Source organism: Typopeltis vanoorti, chromosome 14 (genome assembly GCF_054136105.1).
Source record: "Typopeltis vanoorti isolate ZY-2024b chromosome 14, IOZ_Tvanoo_1.0, whole genome shotgun sequence".
In the NCBI taxonomy this organism is placed as follows: domain Eukaryota; kingdom Metazoa; phylum Arthropoda; class Arachnida; order Uropygi; family Thelyphonidae; genus Typopeltis; species Typopeltis vanoorti.
The window spans coordinates 101338768-101362985 of NC_143562.1; the positions used below are offsets into that span (position 1 = coordinate 101338768).

General features: G+C 36.3%; 1 protein-coding gene across 1 annotated transcript in view; it reads left to right on the forward strand.

The window, feature by feature from the left end:
• The window catches only part of LOC150099804 (sodium channel protein para-like), a 1646355-nt gene that overhangs the window by 1304889 nt on the left and 317248 nt on the right, over window positions 1-24218 (forward strand). Inside the window, exon 30 of the mRNA XM_090403494.1 lies at window positions 14047-14097. Within this exon, the coding sequence (XP_090259620.1) occupies window positions 14047-14097 (51 nt within the window). The remainder of the gene's footprint in view (window positions 1-14046; window positions 14098-24218) is intronic.

Here is a 24218-nt window from a genome sequence, read left to right on the forward strand (position 1 = left end):
TCAACGTACCTTTTGCTGACAGACGTCCTCACATGGCTGGCTACCATCCAGGTAATCACTTCATTGTTACTCTCACCAATTGGAGAGTTTATTTGATGTTGTTGTCTTGTCCTTTGAAGAGTTGTAGATGTTTCCATGTGCTCCTTGAACTACTTTGGCTATGTTGATGATTTTGTTTGTATAGAGCTGTTGTTCAGGATTAGGATCTATTTCTTGCAAGGCTGCTGTAATTGCTGGACAGGTAAAGATGTGAGTGGGTGTCAGTTCAGTATTGGGGCAGTTGTTGCAGTTTCTATATGTTCTAGTATCATCTGTATTGATCTTCATTCCTCTATAATGTCCTGTCGTAGTCTTGCTATCGTGGTGGAAGTCTTTCTGTCAGCATTGATTTCGGGAATTTGTTGTTGTATCACTGATTTCAGTGGAATTACTTTAGCTTTTGCTAGTGCGTTAGCATCAGCAAGAGTTATCGTGCGAGTTTCTTGGTTGAATTCTCAGGCCTCTTTTGCTAATTTAAACTCCCATAAACTCCATTTAAGAGTTTATGGGTGTCTTGTGTGAGCTTGGTATTGCCATTCTTGATTGCCTCCATAGCTGGTCTTGAGTCACTGTAAATTATAATTCCCTCAAATTGTTGAGATTATGATAATTTTAAGTAGGCTTCGAGTGCTTTAGTTTGCATAAAGTTTGCTGGTAAAATTGGAAGCGATTCTCCCAGATCCAACTTTTATTGAAACTTTTTCACCTTTTGGGAGTAGAAGGAGAACACCAGTGTCTCCATTAATCATATTGGTGTCTGACAACCATCAATATAAGAAATAACCTGTTTGGAGGATGAAAGAAGGTTGATAGTATTTAGGCCTTTTTCTTTGAGCATTTCTTTTTATTCTTTTTTTGTACAGAGTTTGGTAAGGTTTAGATTTATGGAGGTATTTGAAGGTAAAGGACTGGAAAATAGAGGTTCTTTGTTAATGTGGGCATTTAACTGATCAATACCTATTCCTGATAGTGTCATCTTATTTTAAAGTTGATGATCTGTGAAGTCTGCATTTTTGATTCCAATGTTGATACGTTTTTAGGGAGATATAATCACTTTGGTAGCTTCAGATATTATTTATGAATTTTATGGTGGCAAATTTTTGTCTGTCCTCCAGCAGGTCAAACCCACATTCCTATTAGGCTCTGATGTTGTTAGTGGATGAGACTGCAGCAATGATAATCTTGGATGCTTTTGCTTGTATTTTGTCTAATTTTTCCTTTACCGAAGAGGCCGAAGGTGACCAGATAGGTGCTTCATGTTCCATTATTGGCCTTATTAGTGTAGTGTAAGTAGTTTTGAGGATTTTTGGCTTTGCACCCCCCATTTGTTCCACAAAAGCCTTTTCAGTATATTTAATTTTTTTAGAGCTATGTTGGAAATGTTAGAGATGTGTTGTGCAAAACGTAATTCCTGATCAAGCGTAATACTAGGTATTTTGGATTTGTGACTTTTTCAATTAGCTTGTTGTTGATCATGACTATGGGATTGTAGGAATGTCTATTTTTCCTGTCTGTATTAAAGGTGCTTAGTTTTGTTTAGTGATTGTGAGTTTAACTTCATCTGACCATTTTTCTAATCCTCTCATGGATTTGTTTAGAATCTCCTCTGATTCTTTGATTTTAGCACTGGTGTGCCAGATGGCTATATCATCTGCATAACAAGCTACTTGTGTGTCTTCTGTAAGGGAGGGATGAATGTTATTGACATATAAAAGGAATAGTAAGGGACTGAGTATTGAGCCCTGGGGAACACCAGCCCAGGTTCTCCGCTCTCTTGATATTGGTGCATTGATTGACTTTGTTCTTTCTTCCTCTAATGGAATCAGCAATCCAGATTAAAGCGTTTCCTCTAATTCCAATATCATGTACTGTTTGTATTACTTTTTTGATCCAAACATGATCGAAAGTAGAAAGATCGACAAGGTTTACTCAAATCCAAGATTTGAGTAAACCTTGTCCAGTAGTCGTCTTTTCTAAAGTTCCATGTCCTTTTGATTTGCTGTTCTTGATCAATCTTGAAGTTCAGTGTTTTTATTATGGGTCTGTGGTCACTGATGGCATTTCCCAAAATTTTCCATTGTGTACTTGATGCAATGCTATAATTAATAGCTGTGATGTCAATAGCAGATTCAGTTCCTGTAATTTTAGAGAGATAGGTGCTCTGTCCATTGTTAATTGTTGTGAGTTCCAAATCTGTAAAGAGGTCTTCCAATTGGTGACCTTTATGGTCTAAATCAGGGGAGCCCGAAGTTGGGCTTTTTGCATTTAGGTCACCAAGTATAATGGTTGTATCAGTTGGAGATTCTCTTAGCTTTTCAATGATGTCTGTTTCAATATTTGTATTATCAGGGTGGTAGGCATTTGTGATTGAAATAGAATGATTTGGTAAGTGTATTTCAACAGCTTGAGCTTCCGTCAAACTGTTATTATTTAAATATTGATTTAGAGTGATTTCTTTAAATTTGATTTCTGGGGTCTTCAAAAGGATAGCAAGCCTGCAACCTGCTCTTTCCTTCCTAAGAACTGTGTATCCTTTGATGCTGAAGTTCAGATTTTTGTTCAGTTTTGTTTCTTGTAGACAAGCTATATGGATATTGTTTTTGTAAAGCATGTATTTAAGTTCATCCATTTTTCTCCGAGTACCATTGATATTGAGTTACAAAATGTTAATATGAGTCCTCGTAGCATATTTATCATCAGGAGCCCGGACTGGCCCCCAGATGCGTTGGCTGCCCTTGACGCAGTAGCATTGGTTGATATCTTTCTATGACTCTTCATTGGAAAATTGGATGCTGTTGCCACCTTAGTCACCTTGAAATCGGACCTTAAGAAATTTGGTCAAGAGCTTCAAGGGTTATTGAGGGACAACTGCCTCAGTTGTCCCTCAATAACTCAAGAAACTCATTTTATTTACTTCCAGTTGCTATCTCATCATCTCAATCTATATTGCTGTAATTAAAATCACCCATAATGATCATTCTTTTCCCATATTTGACTAATTTGATTATACATTTCATAGTCATTACCATCCATATTACCAGGTCTGTAACAACATCCGACTAAGTATTTCATTCTGTTCACCTCTATCTCACACCATACTGACTCAAAAACCAATACAACTATTCCTCCCCCTTTCATCTCTATCTTGTATGGACATAACTCTTTTACTGTCATCAATAGAACTCCACCTCCCTTTTTATCTTTTTTATCTTAATGATATACATTATACTCTTCCATCTCTATCCTATCAGGATGTCATCTGCATCCTACCATGTCTCACTTATTCTGCCAATCTTTGGGTGAATAAACTCAAATCAATGTAACTATTTCATTTGTCTTGTTTCTTGTACTTCTAGCATTTGTATACAAATAACAGCTCATTCCTGAATCTACAACAAGTTTCACTGATCCGACTTATTAGATGAGTTCTCGCTTCTTTCCTCAAGCTATTTCTTTTTCTCCTTATTCATCCCAGAACTTTCTTCAAATCCAACTCTTTTCACACTTCAATCTATCCTTCCTTATTTTCAAAATCATTCTTTGATATCGCTTCTTACTTGATCAGATTTTTTCTCTGCAATCATTACTCTCCCTTTTTGCAGCAGTCTCTCCAAATGACTCATACCAAAATTATTTAAATGCAGTCCATCATTCTTATACAGTTCAATTCATTCTTCATACGCATTCTGCACATTAACAAACTGCACTCCTTTCTCCTCACAGATTTCTGTTAGCATATAATAATTTGCTCTTGTCTCATCTCATCACTGTGATATCTAAGCAACACACTGACTACCTTTCCTATCACACTATTATTTTTTATCCTTCTCAACAACTATATGATATCCAGTCTTACATTTTCCTTGTTCCAAATCAAGTCATTTGTTCCTGTTACAATTATTCTCTTTTGCTAGCTTACTCCTGATATCCAACACCTCAATCACTCCATTCATTTTACCTCCAGGAAAACAAACTTGTTCATCTGAACATGTTTGTTTTCGTTTACCATACATCTAATAATCGAATCCCTGCAATGCCACTTCTGTGTCTTTTATTATCTCTTTCATACTGACAATTTGTTTTTGTCTTCTTCACTCTTCCATACACATCTCTAATTCTCTTCATTTCACTCTGCATCCATCTCATCTTTGCCATCTGAGCTTTCAAATCTTGCATCCTTTTTTCACTATCATTCGCTCTCTTTATTTTATCACCAATCTCACATGCTTCTTTTCTGTCAATAATGCTTGTCACCTTACCATTAATTGCACTCTGTTTTTCAATTTCCACTTTATTTGTATCGCTTTCATCATTCTTGCTACCATCAGTTGTTTTGTTTGGCAGATCACTTGTTCACATTTTAAAACCTTTTTTTTTTACTATGACTTCGCTGTTCTTTTACAGTATCTCTCATCCTTCTCATTGCATTCTTGCTACTATCACCTTCAGTTCAGTTATCAATACATTATTGGCCATCAAGTCTGCATTCAGATCACACTTCACACACACACCCTCCTTCAATCCACCTTAAATATCCATAATTTATTGACATAATCTAACGAATACACATAGCACGCTCACATTTCACGAAATAACTAAAATCAGAATTAGATTTGGGTAAAGACAAAGACAAAATTGCTACCATCTTTTCCACACTAGTTACTACTCTTCTCTTAGCTTAACAATTTTTTAAACAAACAAGTCTACACACTACAAACACCACACATCTGGTTTTCTCTAATACCATCTTCCAGCTTAATGATGTGTATGCACAAATTCAACTAAATGATTACAAACAATTCAAATGGAACAGAATTAATGTGCTAACATGATGCACTCTATGGGCCGGATAACCATAAAGTTAACTTAACTTGGAGAACTCAGGATATCTGATCTCAGAACGATAATGACTATCTCCTAGGTCTTTGGTAAATTAATGGAACATACTTGTCGAGGTTAGAGGAGTCCTTCATAGCAGATGCTGATTCTAAAAGTAGTCCTTCGGGCCTATAGTAGCTTCTTTGCAACACAAATGTCTTCTTGCATTTAATCCTAAGTGAGGGAGTATCCAGAGCATGATCTGTTAGTCCAGACTTTCCATATAGAAGATTATGGATATAATTTTTGTATTCCTCAAGGCGAATATAACTGATCTACCATTCTATCCTAAGAAGGCTAAACAGTAGATACAAGGCATTTTATGCCTAGAATGTGCAAGAGGATGAAGTTTATCTTAGGAGAACAGATGAAGGCAGCTACCTGAATGAGTTGTTTGAAAGCGGCATGGAGATCATACTTGCAGAAAACTTAAGAAAATTGCAGCTGGGCAGCTGCTGCTCTTGTATTAACAGGTACAACAAAAAGCAGAAGAATGAGAATTGCCAATTCACTGGAGCAGTGACCATGGAATTACCAGTAGAATAGACATAGTGCTGAAGCATTGCATCTATGAGAAGTTGAAGTAAATTAGTCAGCCAGGGAGCATCTGTGAGCAAAATTTCTCTCCCCTGAATGGCATCAAGAATTTTTAAAGACGTTTTAGGTGGACTGCACAAACATGTGTGCAGTATTCTAAGGATGGAGAGATTTGGGATTTGTATAAATTTAAAAGGTTGAGCATAAAACACTATCTTGAATGAAATACGATATCTAGTTTTTTGGATGTTGAGGAAACTATTGATGTCATGTGATGTGTTTATGTCAGGAGAAACTGGTGGTAAATGTTAGTCTAAGCAGAGAGATCTTGTTATTTATTATTTAAAATAAAGAGCCAATAGGCTTCATTTCGGCGATGTAAAACATTATTTAATTAAAGGGATATTAGATCCCACATTGTTTTAAAACCAAATAAGAAACTCAGGGATCAGAATCCGAGAGTTTCATGCCGAACATAGTAACTATAAACGTATCGGCGACTACTAGCGTGAGCTAAAGCACGTAGTTCAAGTATGTAGTACAAACTAGGGCAACTCGTTGCAAAGGTGGAGAAAGTTCCGGTTGCTATTCTTAGTATTTTCCATAATGTAAAACCCATCTCCTAGGAGATGTATGATGTTATACATTATGGTGGGAGGTCACTACCCAGACCGGTTTCGATCTCATCAGTGAGTAGCTAGACCAAAGTATAATACTAAGGTTATAGCGAAAAGAACTTATATACTCTGCTATACGAGTTGTTTTGCTATAACCTTAGTATTATACTTTGGTCTAGCTACTCACTGATGAGATCTCAATAAAGATCGAAACCGGTCTGGGTAGTGACCTCCCACCATAATGTATAACATGGTTTCTCAAACTTTTTCTACGATGGAACACTTCACAAATCCTGAAATGTTCACGGAACACCTTGGTTATTTTGTAATGTATTAATTAATAATTAATTGGTAATTTAGCTTCTTTTATTGTTAATTAATAACTGATAGGTAATTTAGCTTATTTATTTGTTAATTAATAATTGATAATAAATTATTAATACTTGATAATTATTATTTAATAATTAATTAAACATCAATTAAACCACCATTAAATTAATTTGTGCTGATTTTCATTGACATATCCCATTCTGATCACCAAAAATTTATAATATTATAAGTATTTACGAGTGAATGCAGACTTTTTCTCCTGTGTGCTTGTTTTGTAGGTTAGGTAAATATAAATAAAATAAATGAGTAAATCTAAGTGTTAAAAAAAAACAATCATTTATTGTCAAATGTTAATTAGTAAAAACAAAACACATAAAAATAGTAAAACGTATATTGCAAATTAAGTTCTTAATGACTCCGATGTTTTTAGGTCTTTGAATTACAAATTCTTTTGATATCAGGCACAATATTAGAAAGTTGAATTCTCATATTTGGTGTAGCGTCGAATCTGTTCCTGGACTTTGATTTGGTTGCAGCATAATATGAAAATCCCGCCTAGCATAAACATGTCGTTGTAAAAGGAAGTAAAACAAAAACGCTAATTTTGATACGCTTGTCCAGAAATCATTTACTGGCAGTTCCTTGTATTTTTGTTTTAAATCAGAGTCACTAATTAAGTCAATTAGATTTTCATAGTCACTTGCGCTGAAGCCTGCTGGATTAGCTGTCACTGTAAATGGATTCAGAACCCAGGAATTGTCCTCACTGGATTTTGGAAAATATTGCAAAAGAGTTGATTGCAAGTCATGCAAGTGTTCTAAAATTACATTAGATACTTCTTCATTTACTTTAGAATTTATTTCAGTCAAAAATTCAAGCAAGGTGGGAAAACAATTATTCTGTTCAACTGTAGAAATCCAGAATTGCAACTTCCTATCAAAAGATGCAATTTTATCTCTTGTATTAAAAATTGTAATATTCTTTCCTTGTAAGGATAAGTTAATTTCATTGCACTTTGTAAAAATATCTGCCAGATCACAAGACACATACGCAAGACCATGAAGAATTTCTTAATAATTCAATAAAATTTTGTCCTAAATTATGTGACATCAAGAAGACCATTAACTCACTACGAAGTTCAAAAAGCCTCAATAATGCTTTTCCTCTGGATAGCCATCTCACTTCAGTATGTAATAAAAGTGCATTATTGTGCACTACCCATTTCATTGCACAAAATTTTAAATAATCTGGATTGAAGTGGTCGAGATTTTACATAGTTAATCATTTTTTCGGCTTCATCCAAAATAGTTTTTAAATATGTACAAATTCTTTTTTGTTACTAGCGCTTGTCTATGCAAAACACAATAACTTTTGGTGGCTCTTGTAGCTACTTGCAGGATACATGTTACAACTCCCTTCATCTTTCCTACCATTGCTTGAGCACCATCTGTACAAATATCAATACACCTCTCCCAACCGATTTCCTGTTTTGTAATATAATTATTAATACAGTTGAATATATCTTCTCCGGTAGTTTTTTCTTGTAGATATTCACATATGAGTAAATCTTCTTCAATACTTTTATCAAATATGTAACGAACAAACACTAGTAATACAGCGAGTCCTGCGACATCTGTAGATTCATCCATTTGCAATGAATATTCACTGCAGTCTAAGTCAATGAATTAGCTCTTTTTCTATGTCAGCAGAAAGATCTTTGTTGCAGCGTGAAACAGTATCATTTGATAATTGTACTGCATCTATTTTTTTAGCAACCTGCTCATTTAACATGCATGATACAATGTCTTTCACACAAGGCTTAATGAGCATCTCACCAATTGTATGAGCTTCACTATGAAGTGCAATGCGGTAACTCACGCGAAAATACGACTCTGTTGCATTTTCAGTTGTAGCAATTGTAGCCATTTGAAGTTTAGATTTTTCTAGCGAGTCACGTCGTCTCTTAAAAATATGTATATCTTTTCCTTTGTAATTAGTGTGTTTTGTTTCGAAGTGCCTACGAAATTTAGCTGGAGCCAAAGAACTGTTTACTAGTATTTTATTACATAAAACATCAGGAGCATGCGTATTGCCAATACACGTAAATCCATAATTTAAATAACTTTCACGGTACTTCCGTTTTGGTCTGTTCTTAGATGACTCTTGTTCTTTAATATTAGTTTTTGAAGAAACCACCATTTTTAATTCCATATCTTCTCCAAGTAGATGTACGAGTAGATGTGTCAGCAGAAGTACTTGCTCCTCCTTGTGTTAAAGTTCCTGTCTTAAACAAGAATCCATGGGTATTTTTTCAATAATATTCAAATTCCAATATTTGTCAGAGCTATAATAAAAACAAATAGAATTGTGTTGTAAAGGTAACTTTAGTATGAAAAACAATAAGATTATAAATAAGAAACGTGTCGAATAATATAAAAGTAAATGAATAATGCAAAATAGTAAAAAAAGACTGCAACATACAAAAGTAAATATGAATTGTAACAATACTTGTAAGAAAAGTACTAAACCGTATCAAATAATGTAAAAGCAATTGTAATAAGAATGATATGATAAAATGTTCAGTAACAAAAAATAAACAGTTCGAAATAAATCAGATATTAATTATAAAATTAGTTAAAAGAATAAGAAGAATTCTTTTTTTTAAAGTCACTTCGCCTACTCCCTATCAGGAATAAAAAGGCGTTAGCTGATTTTTTTTTTTTCCCCGAGGGCCCGGTCCCAACAAATTTACTCGTAAATACCTTTCCAATTTTTTTTTAAAGTTCATACATTAACATAAGTATTAATAATTAATTATGGCATAATCATAAAGAGTATTAGTAAACTTATGTATATAGTGTGGCATGTTGACAAATATAAATTACATTTAAATTAGTTATCAATCACTGGAGACTAATGAAATGTTGTAGCATGTCGTAGTTTATTCAGGCAAACATCATTAAATTAATTTGTGCTGATTTTCATTTACATATCCCATTCCGATCACGAAATATATTTATAATATTATTATAAGTACTTACGAGTGAATGCAGACTTTTTCTCCTCTGTGCTGGTAGTTTTCCCCTCCTTTTGTACATCCTGGAGATCTTTGTAGGCTTCAGGTGGATGACTCACTACTGTTCCGTCACAAACACCTTCAATAAGAGATTTCTTAATACCAAAATTAAACAAAGTGCCTTGTCTCTTATTCATATCAGATTTTAACTCTGTATTGTTATTACTTTTAAAAAAATCACGGCACTCCGGTTTCAGAACAAGCACTTACACACTGCAATACGAACTTGCGAAGAAAGTATTCAGTATAGATTTGAGAAGCGGATACAGACTACCTTGAACTTCAATTTCAGTGGAAAAATTTTCTTTATACTTCCTTGCTGATTGGTCACTGATATTTGCAATGCAGATGTTATTTCGTTCAGTTTTGAGAACACGCAGCGCCCATTGTTGTAATCGGCTTGCAGGCAATTTTATGATCGGTCATAAACGGCGGTATTCTCTTTCCCAATTGTTGAAAGATTTCAATGTGTGAAAATTACCGATAATTCATGTATACTTCCATGTTCAAAAATATGCTGCTTGGTCACTGACATTTGCTACACAGATGTCATTTCCTTCATTTTTGAGAACAGAGGATATGCCACCACTGTTATAATCCGCTTGCAGGCAATTTTTATGATCCGTCATAAACAGCGTTATTCCCTTTCCCAAATGTTGAAATGTTTCGATGTGTGAAAATTACTGATACATAGATGTTATTAGGTGTTCTGGGTCTGAGCTTTTCGACATATTCACGAATATTATTCTCCTCAGAATATTTTTACTATAAAATATTTATTCATGAAAAATGCTTAGAAAACTAAAATGACAAATTTCAGAACTTCTCACAGAACACCTATTCACCTTCCGCAGAACAGAGTTTGAGAAACCCTGATGTATAACATCATACATCTCCTAGGAGATGGGTTTTACATTATGGAAAATACTTAAAATAGCGATCAGCACTTTCTCCACCTTTGCAACGCGTTACCCTAGTTTGTACTACGTACTTGAACTACGTGCTTTAGCTCACGCTAGTAGTCGCCAATACGTTTATAGTTGTTATTTATTTTTTATCCTTCTCAACAACCATATGATATCCAATATCATATGAGAAAGATAAAAAACAGAGAGATCTATATATATATATATATCTAGAAAGGCAAGACTCTGTATTGGTGGCATTGAAAGTGATCAGATTATCCTTGCTCCATTCAAGAATAGTATGAAGATTAATGTTTAAGGCACTGGTTGTAGATCTTGATGCCGGGGATGTCTGTACACCGCATGGTTTCACAAATGAGTACTTTTTAAAAGACGTTTGAGTGTCCAAGTTATTCAGTAATTTTCTGTCTTTTTTTGTCAAAAAGCTACAGGAGGCATGTAGTGCTCAGATTCCAGTATAGTGGTGGCAGTTTCACTTGCTCATCTATGCAGGAGCTCATGGAAGAGAGTGATGCCAGGCAGTCAGCTTTATCTTTGTATGAAATAACACTAGTGCCATCAGGATAAAAGAGAGAGAGAGAGAGATGCAGAAGTTGCATTTAATAGTTAAACAAGGGACCAAGAAGGCTCATCTTCCATGTGGACAGGAGGAGGCAAGTTTTCTGATGTCCTTTATGAAAGCAGATTTAGATCTGCTGATCGCAATTGCAATTTTTTGCAATTGTTTTGTGCTTTGCTATAGACAGAGTATGAAGCTGGAGTTCTTGATGAGAGCCACCTGTAGTAAGCCAAATTTCTTTCTTCAACTGCTTTGATACACTTCCTGTTGAAGCAGGGCTTAGAAAGCAGATAAGGATTTTTGGATAGTATAGGAGATGAAAGCCTTAATGCAAGTGAGGAAAATTTCTGTGATACGTTTGGAGCCAGTGTTAGGATCACATAAGTGGAAGCAGTAGTTAGACCAAAAAAGGAGTAGAAATTCCAGAAGTCACCCCATTTGGCAGCTTTGTAGTGCTAGAGAATGAAAGGTTGGGAATAGTTTGAGAAAGGGCATTCTGTGTGAGGGAGAAAATTTACATGAGAGTGTGGATGAGAGGAGAGGGATTGGTTTTTAGTGGATTTTTTTGTGATTCACTAAGGTAACCCAATTCTCCTGTCCACACATGGCCTGAACACTTCCCTCCCTAGACTTAATACACTTTAGTTAAGTGGTGGGCAGCAGGACTGCTAGCTGACAGGAAGCTGAAGATTAATATTGAACATGAAGTAATTTTAAAATCTCAAGATTAAAACATATTATTAGACAGACAACACAGGAATAACAAAAAGTCGAAACATATTTAGAGGAGCATAGGAATGACAAGAAAGTTAAACTCAAAAAGGAGAGAACCAAATGCATTGAAGCAGGTAAGATATTAAATAATGACAACCAAGTAAATAAAGCTTGAATATAAAAAGAAAGATGTTAGTTGGTATGGCGATTCCTTCATAAAATATACCATTGATGTCTATGTTATTTGAGTTTTCCCAGAAAAAAAATCAAAAAGGATAATTCCACATATGTTCCCTTTTCTTTGATACTCCTGCATGTCTATTCATCTTCCAAGTCAAAACCACATTGTCACTCTCTCCAAATGGGGAGAGATGTCATTTTGGTTATTATCAGCTCTTCTGATGCTATGCCCAAATCCAAAACTCTTGAACATCTTGTTCCCTCTATTACATGTTGCCTAAGATTTGTCCCTCGAGAATTCCAGAAATTCCATTCCCTAATATGGAATCAGCGAAACTAACTCATTTTCTTTGGATCTTAGTACCAATCTCTTCTCATATTCCAGTTTCGCCTTCCTTACTATATTAGTCACTCTCCTGGCCCAAGTTTTATATTCTTCATGCATCTGCTCTCCACTCCTCTGCTTATATTTCTTCCATAACCTCTTTTTCACCTGCAGTTCCTGTTTGATATTGTTTGTCATCCACTTTACACCAAATTGTGTCCTCTTCTTCAGTTGTGGAATACAGCTTACTATTGCTGCTAACAAATATTAATTCTTCTGAATTTTCCAAGCACTAATGACATTCTGGTCTTCCAATTTCACCCTCCATAGAACTGTCCCAAGTTGATATCTAAGACTATTATAATCACATGCCTTATGATTCCACATATGTTCCCTTTTCTTTGATACTCCTGCATGTCTATTCATCTTCCAAGTCAAAACCACATGGTCAGTCTCTCCAACTGGGGAGAGATGTCATTTTGGTTATTATCAGCTCTTCTGATGCTATGCCCAAATCCAAAACTCTTGAACCTCTTGTTCCCTCTATTACATGTTGCCTAAGACATTTGTCTCTCGAGAATTCCAGAAATTCCATTCCCTTATTATTACATACATATTCCTCTTCTCAACTTATACTGTTTTAATTAAAATCTCTCATAACAAGCATTCTTCTTGCACTTGCCAAGCTCAACTGCCTAAACATCTCCTGCTCCCCACCATCTGTACTCCTTAGCTTGTAGCAACATCCCACTAAATATTCTGTCTTGCCCACCTCTACCTCACATCATATGCTTTCAAAACCATTTGTGTCACTGCTTCCAAAGCCCACACTCTTAGAGGACATAAGTCATCACCTATCATAAGCATTACTCCACCACTGCATTTTCTCTTCCTATCCTGCCAAAAAATGCTGTGCCCTGCTACTTCTATTCCTGTTATTATATCATCTTCCGTCATCCACATCTCAGAGATCCCAATAATCTTTGGCCAGGCTGATGCTATCAGCATCACCAATTCATTTCCTTTATTCCAGATACTCCTAGCATTTGTATAAAGCATATAAATAATCACTTCTTCTATACCTATCATTATCCCCTCCAGACTCCACTGGACTCAGTGTTACCTGATGTCATCCCCCATACCCCAAGCACCTCTTCACAAGAAGCCACCCCTGCTACCATCCACCATAGGAATTCTAGTTTCCCTGCATTGACACACCAACTCATTCAGAAAACAGCAATCTCTCCAGATGTCCTTCCTCATTCAAATGCAAGCAGTCTCTTGCATACAATTCCGTTCTGTCCTCAAATGTCCTCCAAGCATCCACATATTCCAATTTTCTCTTCTGACGCATTCTGGCTATTATACTCTTCATTATTGTTGCTCTTCTGCTAAGCTCTTCGTTATCATACCTGGATAACACACATGCGCGCACATACACACGCACGCACACACACACACACACACACACACACAATCTTTCCTCTCTGCATTTTCTTTTGTACAACCTCAAGCATGAATCTCAGATCTCTCACCACCCGATTTACACTGCCTCTCAAGTCATTCATGCCCACCATCACAATCATCTCATCCACCCTTTCACCCCGCTTAATTGCCATAGCCACACTATCTATCGTTCCTCAGACTTTCCTCTGGCATCCCATTATAATGTGAGGAAGTCTCTGATAATAAAGATAATTATGTGGGTTGACTTACAGCTCAAACTAGCTATAGGTCTTTCATTCTCATGTGTAGAGTTAGAATTTTTTTTCATGCAAAAAATATATACATATTTATTTATTTATTCAACCTTTAAAATTATATATATATTTTTTTTTATTAAGCACACCGATTTTTATTTTTAGGCTACATTTAAAGGATGGACTGATATCATGGATTGTGCTATTGATACAAAAGCAGTAAGTATGTATTTTGTATTTCATACATTTAATTTCTTTTTATTTCTTTTGTCTTAGAATTACATCATAATAACTAAATAATCATAATAACAATAATGTTTCATGTAATTGTGTTTATGGATATTACTTGGACATCTCAATGGACTTCAAAGACTTCTTCTTCATAGGAGGCCTGCACTAACCATTATACACAGCATACCTAACATACTTTTTTTTGACTAAAAAGTACTCATGACCAATTCTTGGCAAATCATTCCATTCATTCACCACTTCCAAGCAAAAATCTAATCCTTGCACTCTTACAAAATTCTAGGAGTAATGTTGTTCTTACTTTCCTCCTCTTGTTAATGCATCTCCAGTTTCTGCTCCCTTTCTTTTCAAATGCAGTTTGGGTGATGGCTTTTCTGTACATACTCATTACATCATTGTCATTATTAAACTAGGGAGCCTGTTTACTCCATTTGAGGGTACAGCAGTTAAACAGTTTTCTGCAGGCTGGCTGCCAGATAGTGCATGGGATTGAAAGCATGGTAATTGCATCCATTGGAGGCTTCCTGATCTGCAGGCAAATAATTCTGTTGCTGCTTACCCTGCCAGGTCATTGGTATGGAGGGGACACTGTCTGTGGCCATACTTGTACTGGAGTCTGAGCACTCCTTGAGTATGTCTGTCTTTAAGATCGAGATGTTTTTCAATTTTTCGATAAAGTGCTGAAAAAATCTCGATCTTAAAGACAGACATTCTTGCTAGCTTTGACCTGGTATCTTTATTTACCAACATCTCTGTATTAGTATCCTATACAATCTCTTCCCTGAAAATACAGCTCACCTTTTTCATCATTGCCTTAAAATCTAATTATTTTAATGGAATGAAATGATATATGAGCAACTAAATGGCTTAACTATGGACAGTCCCCTTTTGCTGCCCTGTACAGATCGGTTCATGGAAAAGCTAGAAACAGGCATCCTCTGAAAATTAGACCCAAAACCTTTAGTGTGGTGGAGGTATGTAGACGATGTCTTCATAATTTGGAGGGACACAAAAACAGCTCTTTTGGACTTTTTAACCAAAATTAATTATTTTTATCAAAAAATACAATTCACTTTGGAAAAAGATAATCAACTACCATTTTTGGTACCCTAATCAAGAAAGTAGCAGATGGATATATCAAACTAACAGTCTACCGCAAACCAACACACACTGGCTACCTTCATTTCAAATCAACTCACCATATTTCCCAGAAGCTCAGCATATTTTTCTTCTGAGATGATGTTCATGTTCAAAAATAGAGCCATGAACATCATCTCAGAAGAAAAAGAACTCTATGATGAAATTACTCATATATCAGAGACATTAATAAAAAATGGCTATCCAAGGAATTTAATCAAAAAGATTCTTCATAGACACCCCCCACAACAACAACAACTTACCATCACTCAATGCAGTTCATCCATAGTTATTCCTTATGCAGGTACAGTGTTCAAAAAGATCGCAAAACTTTTTAAACCTTTCAACATCAGAGTTGCGTTCAAACCGGTCAAGATTGTCTGTCACGTTTTAAGATCACCAAAAGACATTCATGCTTTATTTAAATATGCTGGAGTGTACAACATCCCATGTGCTTGTGGTCTAAACTATATAGGACAGACATCGAGAAGCCTCGAAATCTGAAAAAAAGAACATAAAGGAGATGTTAATAACAACAGAATAGACAACTAAGGTCTAGCCCATCATTTCGCGATTACTAATCATATCATTGATTGGGATAGCAGCCCATCAATATACATTTCATTTTAATTATATGTTTGAATGATCAAATATAATCTAAACAATGATAAAGTCAATCTACCCACCAGAATACTACACAATCCTTATCATTCTACCAACATTCTTGAGCTTTTCTTAACCAGCTCTTCCCCCAAATACAGTGTGAATATCTGCTCTCCCCTTGGTAATTCTGATTACAATGTTATTCAAGTCTCCTTCTCTACAGTTTGTCCCCCTCCCAGTCAATCTCAGTCTCATACCCTTTGGCAGCATAATTGTGCCAACTGGAATGATCTCTGGAATTTTTATGTAACTTTTTCATGGTCAGATTATTCCTTTTTGCTCTCCAATCAAAACACCTGCACTGAACTAATAACTGAACTAATCCTCACTGGAATGTCAGCCTTCATTCCCCACTCCACTGCAAACCCCTGACCTGTATCCAAGCCTGGTTCTAAAAAAAAAAAAAAAATAGCCTCTACCATCCATGATAATAAAAATGCAGCTTATATTCAATGGCTTAAATTGAAGACTCCAGCTTCTTATTCAGCTTACACAACATCCAGAAACATGTAAAAATCTTATCAGCAATTCCAAAGCAGACTTTATAAGAATGAAATGCAATAAACTGACAGTCAAGGCTTCCGGTCCCTTTCTAAGGCTGTTGTCACCTCTCATGCATCCTGATAGTACTATGGTAATCTCAAGGAAAAGCAGACCTCTTGGCATCAGTTTTTATTATTATTAATAAATATTATTACCCCCAAGACCTCATGGAGTCAAGGACTCATCTGGGAGGTCCCTTTATCACACACACACACACACAGCTCATCATACTGTGTCTTAAACACACTCAAACTCCCTGCAGACACCACACCCTCAGGCAAGGCATTCCGATCATTTACAACTCTGCATGAAAAAAACCTGCCTCTCACTCCCCTACTCACGCCCTCTTTATACAGCTTCCAAGGATGACCTCTGGTTCTCCCCTGATCTCCCACTATTTTCTGTAGAACTACTCCAACACTGATCCTATAACAACCCCTTACCAACTTGTAGGTCTCTATCTCCCCTCTCCTCCTGTCCACCAGACTCTGCAAATTACATCTTCTCAATCTTTCCTCATACTCGACATTCCAGAGGTCAGAAACTACCTTAGTCAGTCGCCTTTGCTCCCTCTCCAACATCTGTTCATCCTTCTGAAAACCAGGTGACCAAATCTGGGCACAATAGTCCATGTGTGGCCTAATCAAAGCCTTATACAAAGGAACAAGAATCTCCCTACTTCTACAAGTCACTGTAGTCCACATCATTCCCAGAAGCCTTTGTGTTGTCTTCACAATTTTGGCTATGTGTCCTATAAATTTTAGATCCTTATCCATTATCACTGCCAGATTTCTTATTTCCTCCACCTCCAAAGGATATATCCTCACCAAGCATAAATTCTGCATCCCATCTTTGTTTTCCAAATTTTAAAACCTTACATTTTGCAACATTAAACTCGCATCCCAATTTCCGTGCCCAATTACTCAACTTATTCAAGTCTCCTTGTAAGGCCACTACATCTTCAGTACTCTTTATGGCTCGTCCCAACTTTGCATCATCTGCAAACAACTGAATATCTCCATCCAAATCCTCACCAATATCATTAATATACAAGTTAAACAGTAATTGCCCTAAAACAGACCCCTGAGGCACTCCACTAGTGACTTTCCCTTTCCTTGATATTGCTCCCCCCATACACAACTTGTTGATACCTATTAGATAGCCAGTCTCCAATCCAATGCACTACTCTAATATCCAACCCCATCTGCTCTAGTTTGACTGTCAACTTATCATGAGGTATTCTATCAAAAGCCTTTGCAAAATCCAAGTATATTACTGTGTATCCATCTCCACTGTCCATGGAAGCAGTCACTTTATTGTAATAAGTAAGTAGATTACTGAAGCATGACCTCCCTTTAGCAAATCCATGCTGTCCATCAAAGATAATACCATTGTTGTCAACCCAACTCTGGATCCTAGTTCTCACAAGCTTCTCCAACAACTTAACCACAACATCTGACACCTCCAACTCCTCCCTGGACAAGCAAAGTAAATCTCCTTCCATACTTCCACCAAAAGGTTACTAATCTTGATACTAATATGTCTACTAAATGGTCCAGATGGTATCCCTCCAGTTATACCCAAGACTTGTGCTCCAGAAATGACAACCCCCATCCTCTATTGCCTCTATAAACTATCATATTTTACTGGCATTTACCCAACAGCATTAAAGCAAGCCTATCCAACCTGTACCTAAAAAGGGTGACAAATGTAAGCCATCTATTTTCCCATTGCTCTCAACTCAGTACTTTCAAAAGTGATAAAGAAGGTTATCAACAATCAGCTTCTTCATTACCTGGAGACTTCACAGTAAATTAGCAATCACCAATATGAATTCTGCCATTCTACAGCCAACCTCTTAGATCATCTCACACCTTTGGACACAAGCCATGGAAGGATTTGGAGAAACTCATGTTATCATTCTCGATATTTTTAAGTCATCTGATTGTATCTGGCACCGAAACCTCCTGAACAAGCTGTGATCTTATCCCCTCCCCCTTTCTATACCCTGTGATTGGACTGCCAGCTTCCTCACTGGTTGTTCATTGTGTGTCATGGTGGATGGCTTCCTCTCATCAGATTTTCCCACCAGCATCTGAAGTGCCTCAGGGTTCTATGCTCTTACCAATTCCAAAGCAGACTTTATGAGAATGAAATGCAATAAACTGACAGTCAAGCCTTCCAGTTCCTTTCTAAGGCTGTTGTCACCTCTCATTAGGGTACTGCAGGGTTTATCATTTGATAAACCCTGCAGTACTCTAATGTTAGATGCCTCAAGATCTTTCATAACCAGTGACTTGAACAATTAGTTCCTCGACATCCTGAAATGAGGTGAAGACAGCTTAGTAAATTTCAATGCCAAAAAAACTCAAGCCTGCCTAATTACTGCAGGAAAAATCCTACCTCATTCCCTCTCATTTTTGATAATGTTTCCTTTCAAACAAACTTTTTTTTTGTTCTCTTTACAAAAAAAAATAATAATAATGCTGCCTCACTATAGAGTATCATATTCCCAATCCCATTCCTGAATTTTGCTTTTGACCATCTTTTACAATAGCTTCATCAGTATTCCTGAGATAATGATCAGTCTATAATTTGCCGTCTCTGTCTTGGTACCTGATTTACGCAACAGAACTATTTTGCCCTCTTTCCACTTACTTCTGAGTTTACCAGAGATGAGACTTAAATTTAAGTGCTTTCTCAGAGGCACTAACATTTCCTTTCCACATTTACAAAATACACAGGCTGATATCCCATGATCATATTCACATTAAGATTCTTAAATATACTAAGCATATTTAGTTCACCTACCTCTATTCTCATATCACTAGTTGTCACATCCATCACTGCCATATCTCCATCTGGATGGTATAGACTTATAAAGATGACCACTCAGTAAATCAACTATTTTGTCTGCTAAAAGTTTTTTACTTGGTTATATTATAAATTAAAGATATCAAAAAATTATATGCTTGGTTTAATCCATTTTCCAAGTGTAAGCAAAGTTTGCACCTGAAGTATCTTTCAGGACAGGGGCAACTCGTGGCAAATGTGGTATAACCTCTCATCACTTGCCTTAGTATCTCATAATGCAAAGCACATCTCCTTGCAAATATGTATAATGCTATGCATTAAGGGAAGGATCACTGCCCAGACCGGTTTCGACCTTTATTGAGGTCTCATCAGTGGGAGATACTTCAGGCGCTAAGTTTGTTTGCCTACACTTGGATAATAGATTAAACCAAGTATATAATTTCTTGATATCTTTAATTTATAATATAACCAAGTAAAAAACTTTCAACAACTATCTATCTCTAATCCAGAGTAGTTTAATAATGTGTAACACCTTTCGGAAACTCATATAGGAAAATATGACTTCTCCATTACTTCCACCTTAGCATCACCACCTCTGGGTCTGGCTCCCACTGATGAGACCTCAATAAAGGTTGAAACCGGTCTTGGCAGTGATCCTTCCCTTAATGCAGAGCATTATACATGTCCACAAGGAGATGTGCTTTGCATTATGGGATACTAAGGTAAGCAATGAGAGGTTATACCACCTTTGCCACGAGTTGCTCCGGTCCTGAAAGATATTTCAGGCACAAACTCTGTTTGCTTACACTTGGATAATGGATTAAACCAAGTATATAATTTCTCGGTATCTTTAATTTATTTTATCTGCTTCTGTCACCTCCCTGACAATAGCACTCATTGAAGTTATCCATTCCCCTTCTGCTCATAGTGAAAAAACTCTGAGATTTCCTTTGGCCTGGTTGGCTAATTTTCTCTCATAATGTGATTTTTTTTGCTTTGCTTACCATACTGATCATCCTTCTGTCCTGTGTACTTTATACTATTTTCAAGCTAGCTGATTACATTTCCTTTTATATTCCCTCCATAACATTTTTGCAGTTCTTGCTTAAATTATGCTTCTTATTCATTTAGCTCAAACATGATTTTTCCTTTTTGTCTTGAGTATATCCTGATATTGCTTTCATCAAACACTCCTTGAATATAGTCCATGTATCGCCGATATCAGTCTCTTGCTGGATCAGTAATCTGGTATGGATTTTGAATATTGATTATTATCACTCATGTTGTTTAGTGAAAAAACAGATGTCTTAAGCTAATAATTGACTAACTAAATGTATTTAACTAATTAGATTAATAAGCCAATATTTTGCCTTTGTCACTAAGGCATCTTCATGGGCACAAAGCAAACATAGACCAATTGTAAAACACAGGCTCATACAGTCCTAACTGGTGCCCTCTGTGAGTGCTATGATGAACATTTGCTGAAGGTCTCAAAATAGTCTCCCAGATTTTTGTCAATATGATGTAGCCTAAACAATATGCATGATCAATCTCTTGCAGTTTATTATACAGTGGCACTGCTTAAAGCATCCTCTTACGTCTTCCATATCACTGGCCTTGTAGTTCCATATATCCTTTCTAAACTGAAATTCTTGGTGCTTAGCCATGTCTCAGGTTAGGACTGTATAATCACTCTCCCCAGTTGAAGGCAAAGTGGTTAACTTGGTTATAGACAAATCCTCTGATACTGTCACCAGATCCAGCACTCTCAAACCCAGAATCCTTTCCTCACATGATAATTCAAGCAATTATCTCTCTTAGTAGATGTATAAATTCCTTCTTATTCACTCCATGTGACCTTTCTCCTTCCATTTTAAGATGAACTCCCCATAATAATTACTTATTCTTCACTCATTGTACTAATTTGCTGGCCTGGTTGGTCGAGTGGTTAGCATATCCACTCTCCAGCCAAAAGGCTGTGGGTTCGAATCCCGCTGTGGGCATGGATGTTTGTGATTGTCTTTGAAAAATACTGGTGGTGGTGGTGGGCAGTAGATGGCATTTTTATAGTCAGTGAAGACAGAGTTGTAGAGTAGGTGCCCTCCCTCAGTGAGTCTTTGGACTCCCTGGAGGTGTCATGTAATATTATTATTATTTTTTAAAATAATAATAATAATTTACTGATACATGCCACATTCTCCCATTCATCCCCCTGACTTATAGCTGTAGCTGATAGATTTTGTCCTCTTAGCCTCAAATGCACTTCCTTTTACATTCCTACCTTCCTTTTTTTAAATTTTTATTTCTTTATTTTTAAAATTTTTTATATACATTTTTTAAATTATTTATTTTTTACATAATTCATAAACACTGCTCAAGAAATCAAACAAGGAACTTTTACAAGCCACTTCAAACCTCCAATAAGTGAAGCAGCAGTTTCACACAAGATGGCAACCCCCTCCTCCCCCAAATGGACATTCACAAACATCCATGTTTATGCTCATGGTAAAATTGGAATGTGCAGTCTGTTAGATGAAGAGTGAGTACATTATTAGCCATTTAGCTAACCATACCTGCAACATTAATAAACTCTTACTCTTTTCGACTGCAGCTCTTCTGCAATCATTAGTAATATCCCTTCCTGTGGATATCCCATACTAAAAGTAAAATACACATAACTATAATGGAAATGAGAATTAACCTAATAACTAAAATAAAAGCAGAAACATTTGATATACAGTTTGTACAGGGTCATCATTATGGCATAACAAAATAGGGACTAATATTGTTAGGTAAATTGTGCAATACATAAAGTGTATATATTTTAAAAATATTATTGAGTATTTTGAAATGGTATTTTGAGATAAATATTGAAATAGTAATGAAACATACAAATGTATATTCTTGCCATCATATTCTAGTGGGTCTGAGTCAAAAGATTAAACTTTTCATTGTACCATAGTAAAATGGTTCAAATAGTCTAGCTTCAAATCTGCAAGTTCACAACCTTTTTCTATAACATAAGTTATATATACTGTACACTGAATTATCCTGATTATTCCTTAATTGATCAAATAATTATGGAATTTATTGGGATATTTTAATTTCACAGTCAGGGTAAAAATGACTCAACTAAGACAATGAGGAAATCCATAATGACTTTTTTTTTTATTTTAGAATTCCATCCTCAAAATCATTGTAACTCATTGTGGATTAGTACTTAACTGTCAGATTTTAGGGAATGACAACGTATACTAGAATATTAATTAAAAACTTTAATTAATACTTCTTATATTTCAGTAATGTTACATTACCATCTTCAGGAAACACAAAATAATGATATGTGCATACAGGCACTAACACTAAACAAATATGGCTGAAGAAAACAACTGAAGTCGGTCCTAGAGTACTAAAGATTCCCCTAGTGGGCTAAATTGGGTTATCTTGGCTGTTGGGCTAATGTTCTTAGGATGCAAGCTTCTCATATTTGGGGTTTGGGGAGTTTTTTAGAGATGAGTCTGATTCCAGGAATAATCTCTCATGTTTATACTTGCTGCAGTGTAGTAAAGTGGCTTTCTTTCAGTGTATTTTGTAGTGGGTGTCCAAAGCATGGTCAGCAAGTCCTGAGTGGCTTGGTTCCACCAAGCCACTCAGTTTCTGGTTCCACCAGACTATATCTGGTTCCCCCAATACAGCTTCACTGTATTGGGGGAACCAGATATAGTCCTTATGTTCAGATATCCTGATATTAGCTTTCCTGCCTGTTTGGCCATAGTAAGTCAGTTTGCAACTACAAGAGACCTGATATACTCCAGGTAGGTCTAGGGGAAGTGTCTGGTCTTTGGTGGAGTGGATAAGAGATGCACATTTTTTTATATGGTTTGTAACAAGTTGTCAGGTCATTTTTTTTAGGATTTTTGATAGTTTTTCAGAAGTACCCCGGATATAAGGAATGGTGATAAATTTAGAGTAATCTCTGTTATGAAGGGGGGGAGGGATAGTTGTGATCAATTGGTTTTAATATTTTTTGGGGGGGTTATAGCCACTGGCTAAGAAGGTGTTAAGAATATGGTTAAGTTCTGTACTTAGGGCATTGTTATCTGAACTGATTTAATTTTGCCCTTTTATATACGGTTTTTATAATCCCATATTATTGGGAGGTGAGGGGATGATTGCTGGTGAATGTATCTACCTGTGTGTGTGTAGGTTTTCTGTAAACAGAGAAAGCCAGGGATCCATCAGGCTGGCATGTAATCAGAGTGTCTAGGAAAGGGAGATTGTTATTGTTTTCCTTTCCCAATGTAAATTGGATCCTGAGGTGTTGATTGTTTAAGTATGTTAAGAAGTTGTGGAGTGTATCCAAGCCATGCAGTCAAACAGCGAACACATCATCCACATAGCATAGTCAAACAGTAGGTTTATGTGTGGTGCAGAGTTTAAGGTTTTTTCTTCGAAGGTCTCCATAAAAAGTTGGCCAGGGGTGGAGAGAGTGGAGAACCCATGGCTGTCCCCATTTTAGAATTGTAGAATTTTCCTTGTCAAACAAAAGAGCTTGAGATATCGGGAGGAAATTTGGCTTGAATGAGGCCAAGGTATCTTTGAATGGGACATTGGTAAATAAGGAGGAGACATCAAAACTGACCATTATGTCAATGTACTGGAGTGAGAGGTTTTCTGTACTGGCTTTAAAGTGGGCTGAATTTTTTTTGTGTGAAGGTGTGTTGCCAGTATATTGTGTGAGCACTTTGGCTAAATGTTTGGCTAATTTGTATGTGGGGGAATGAGTGCCATCCACAATGGAACGTAATGGCACATTTGTTTATAGATTTTTGGTAGTCCATATATTCAAAGGGGGGGGGGTCTAGAGTGAAAAGGTTTTAGCTTGATTGTCACTTCCACAGGCCAAGAATTAACCTTCTTAAAGTTACTTC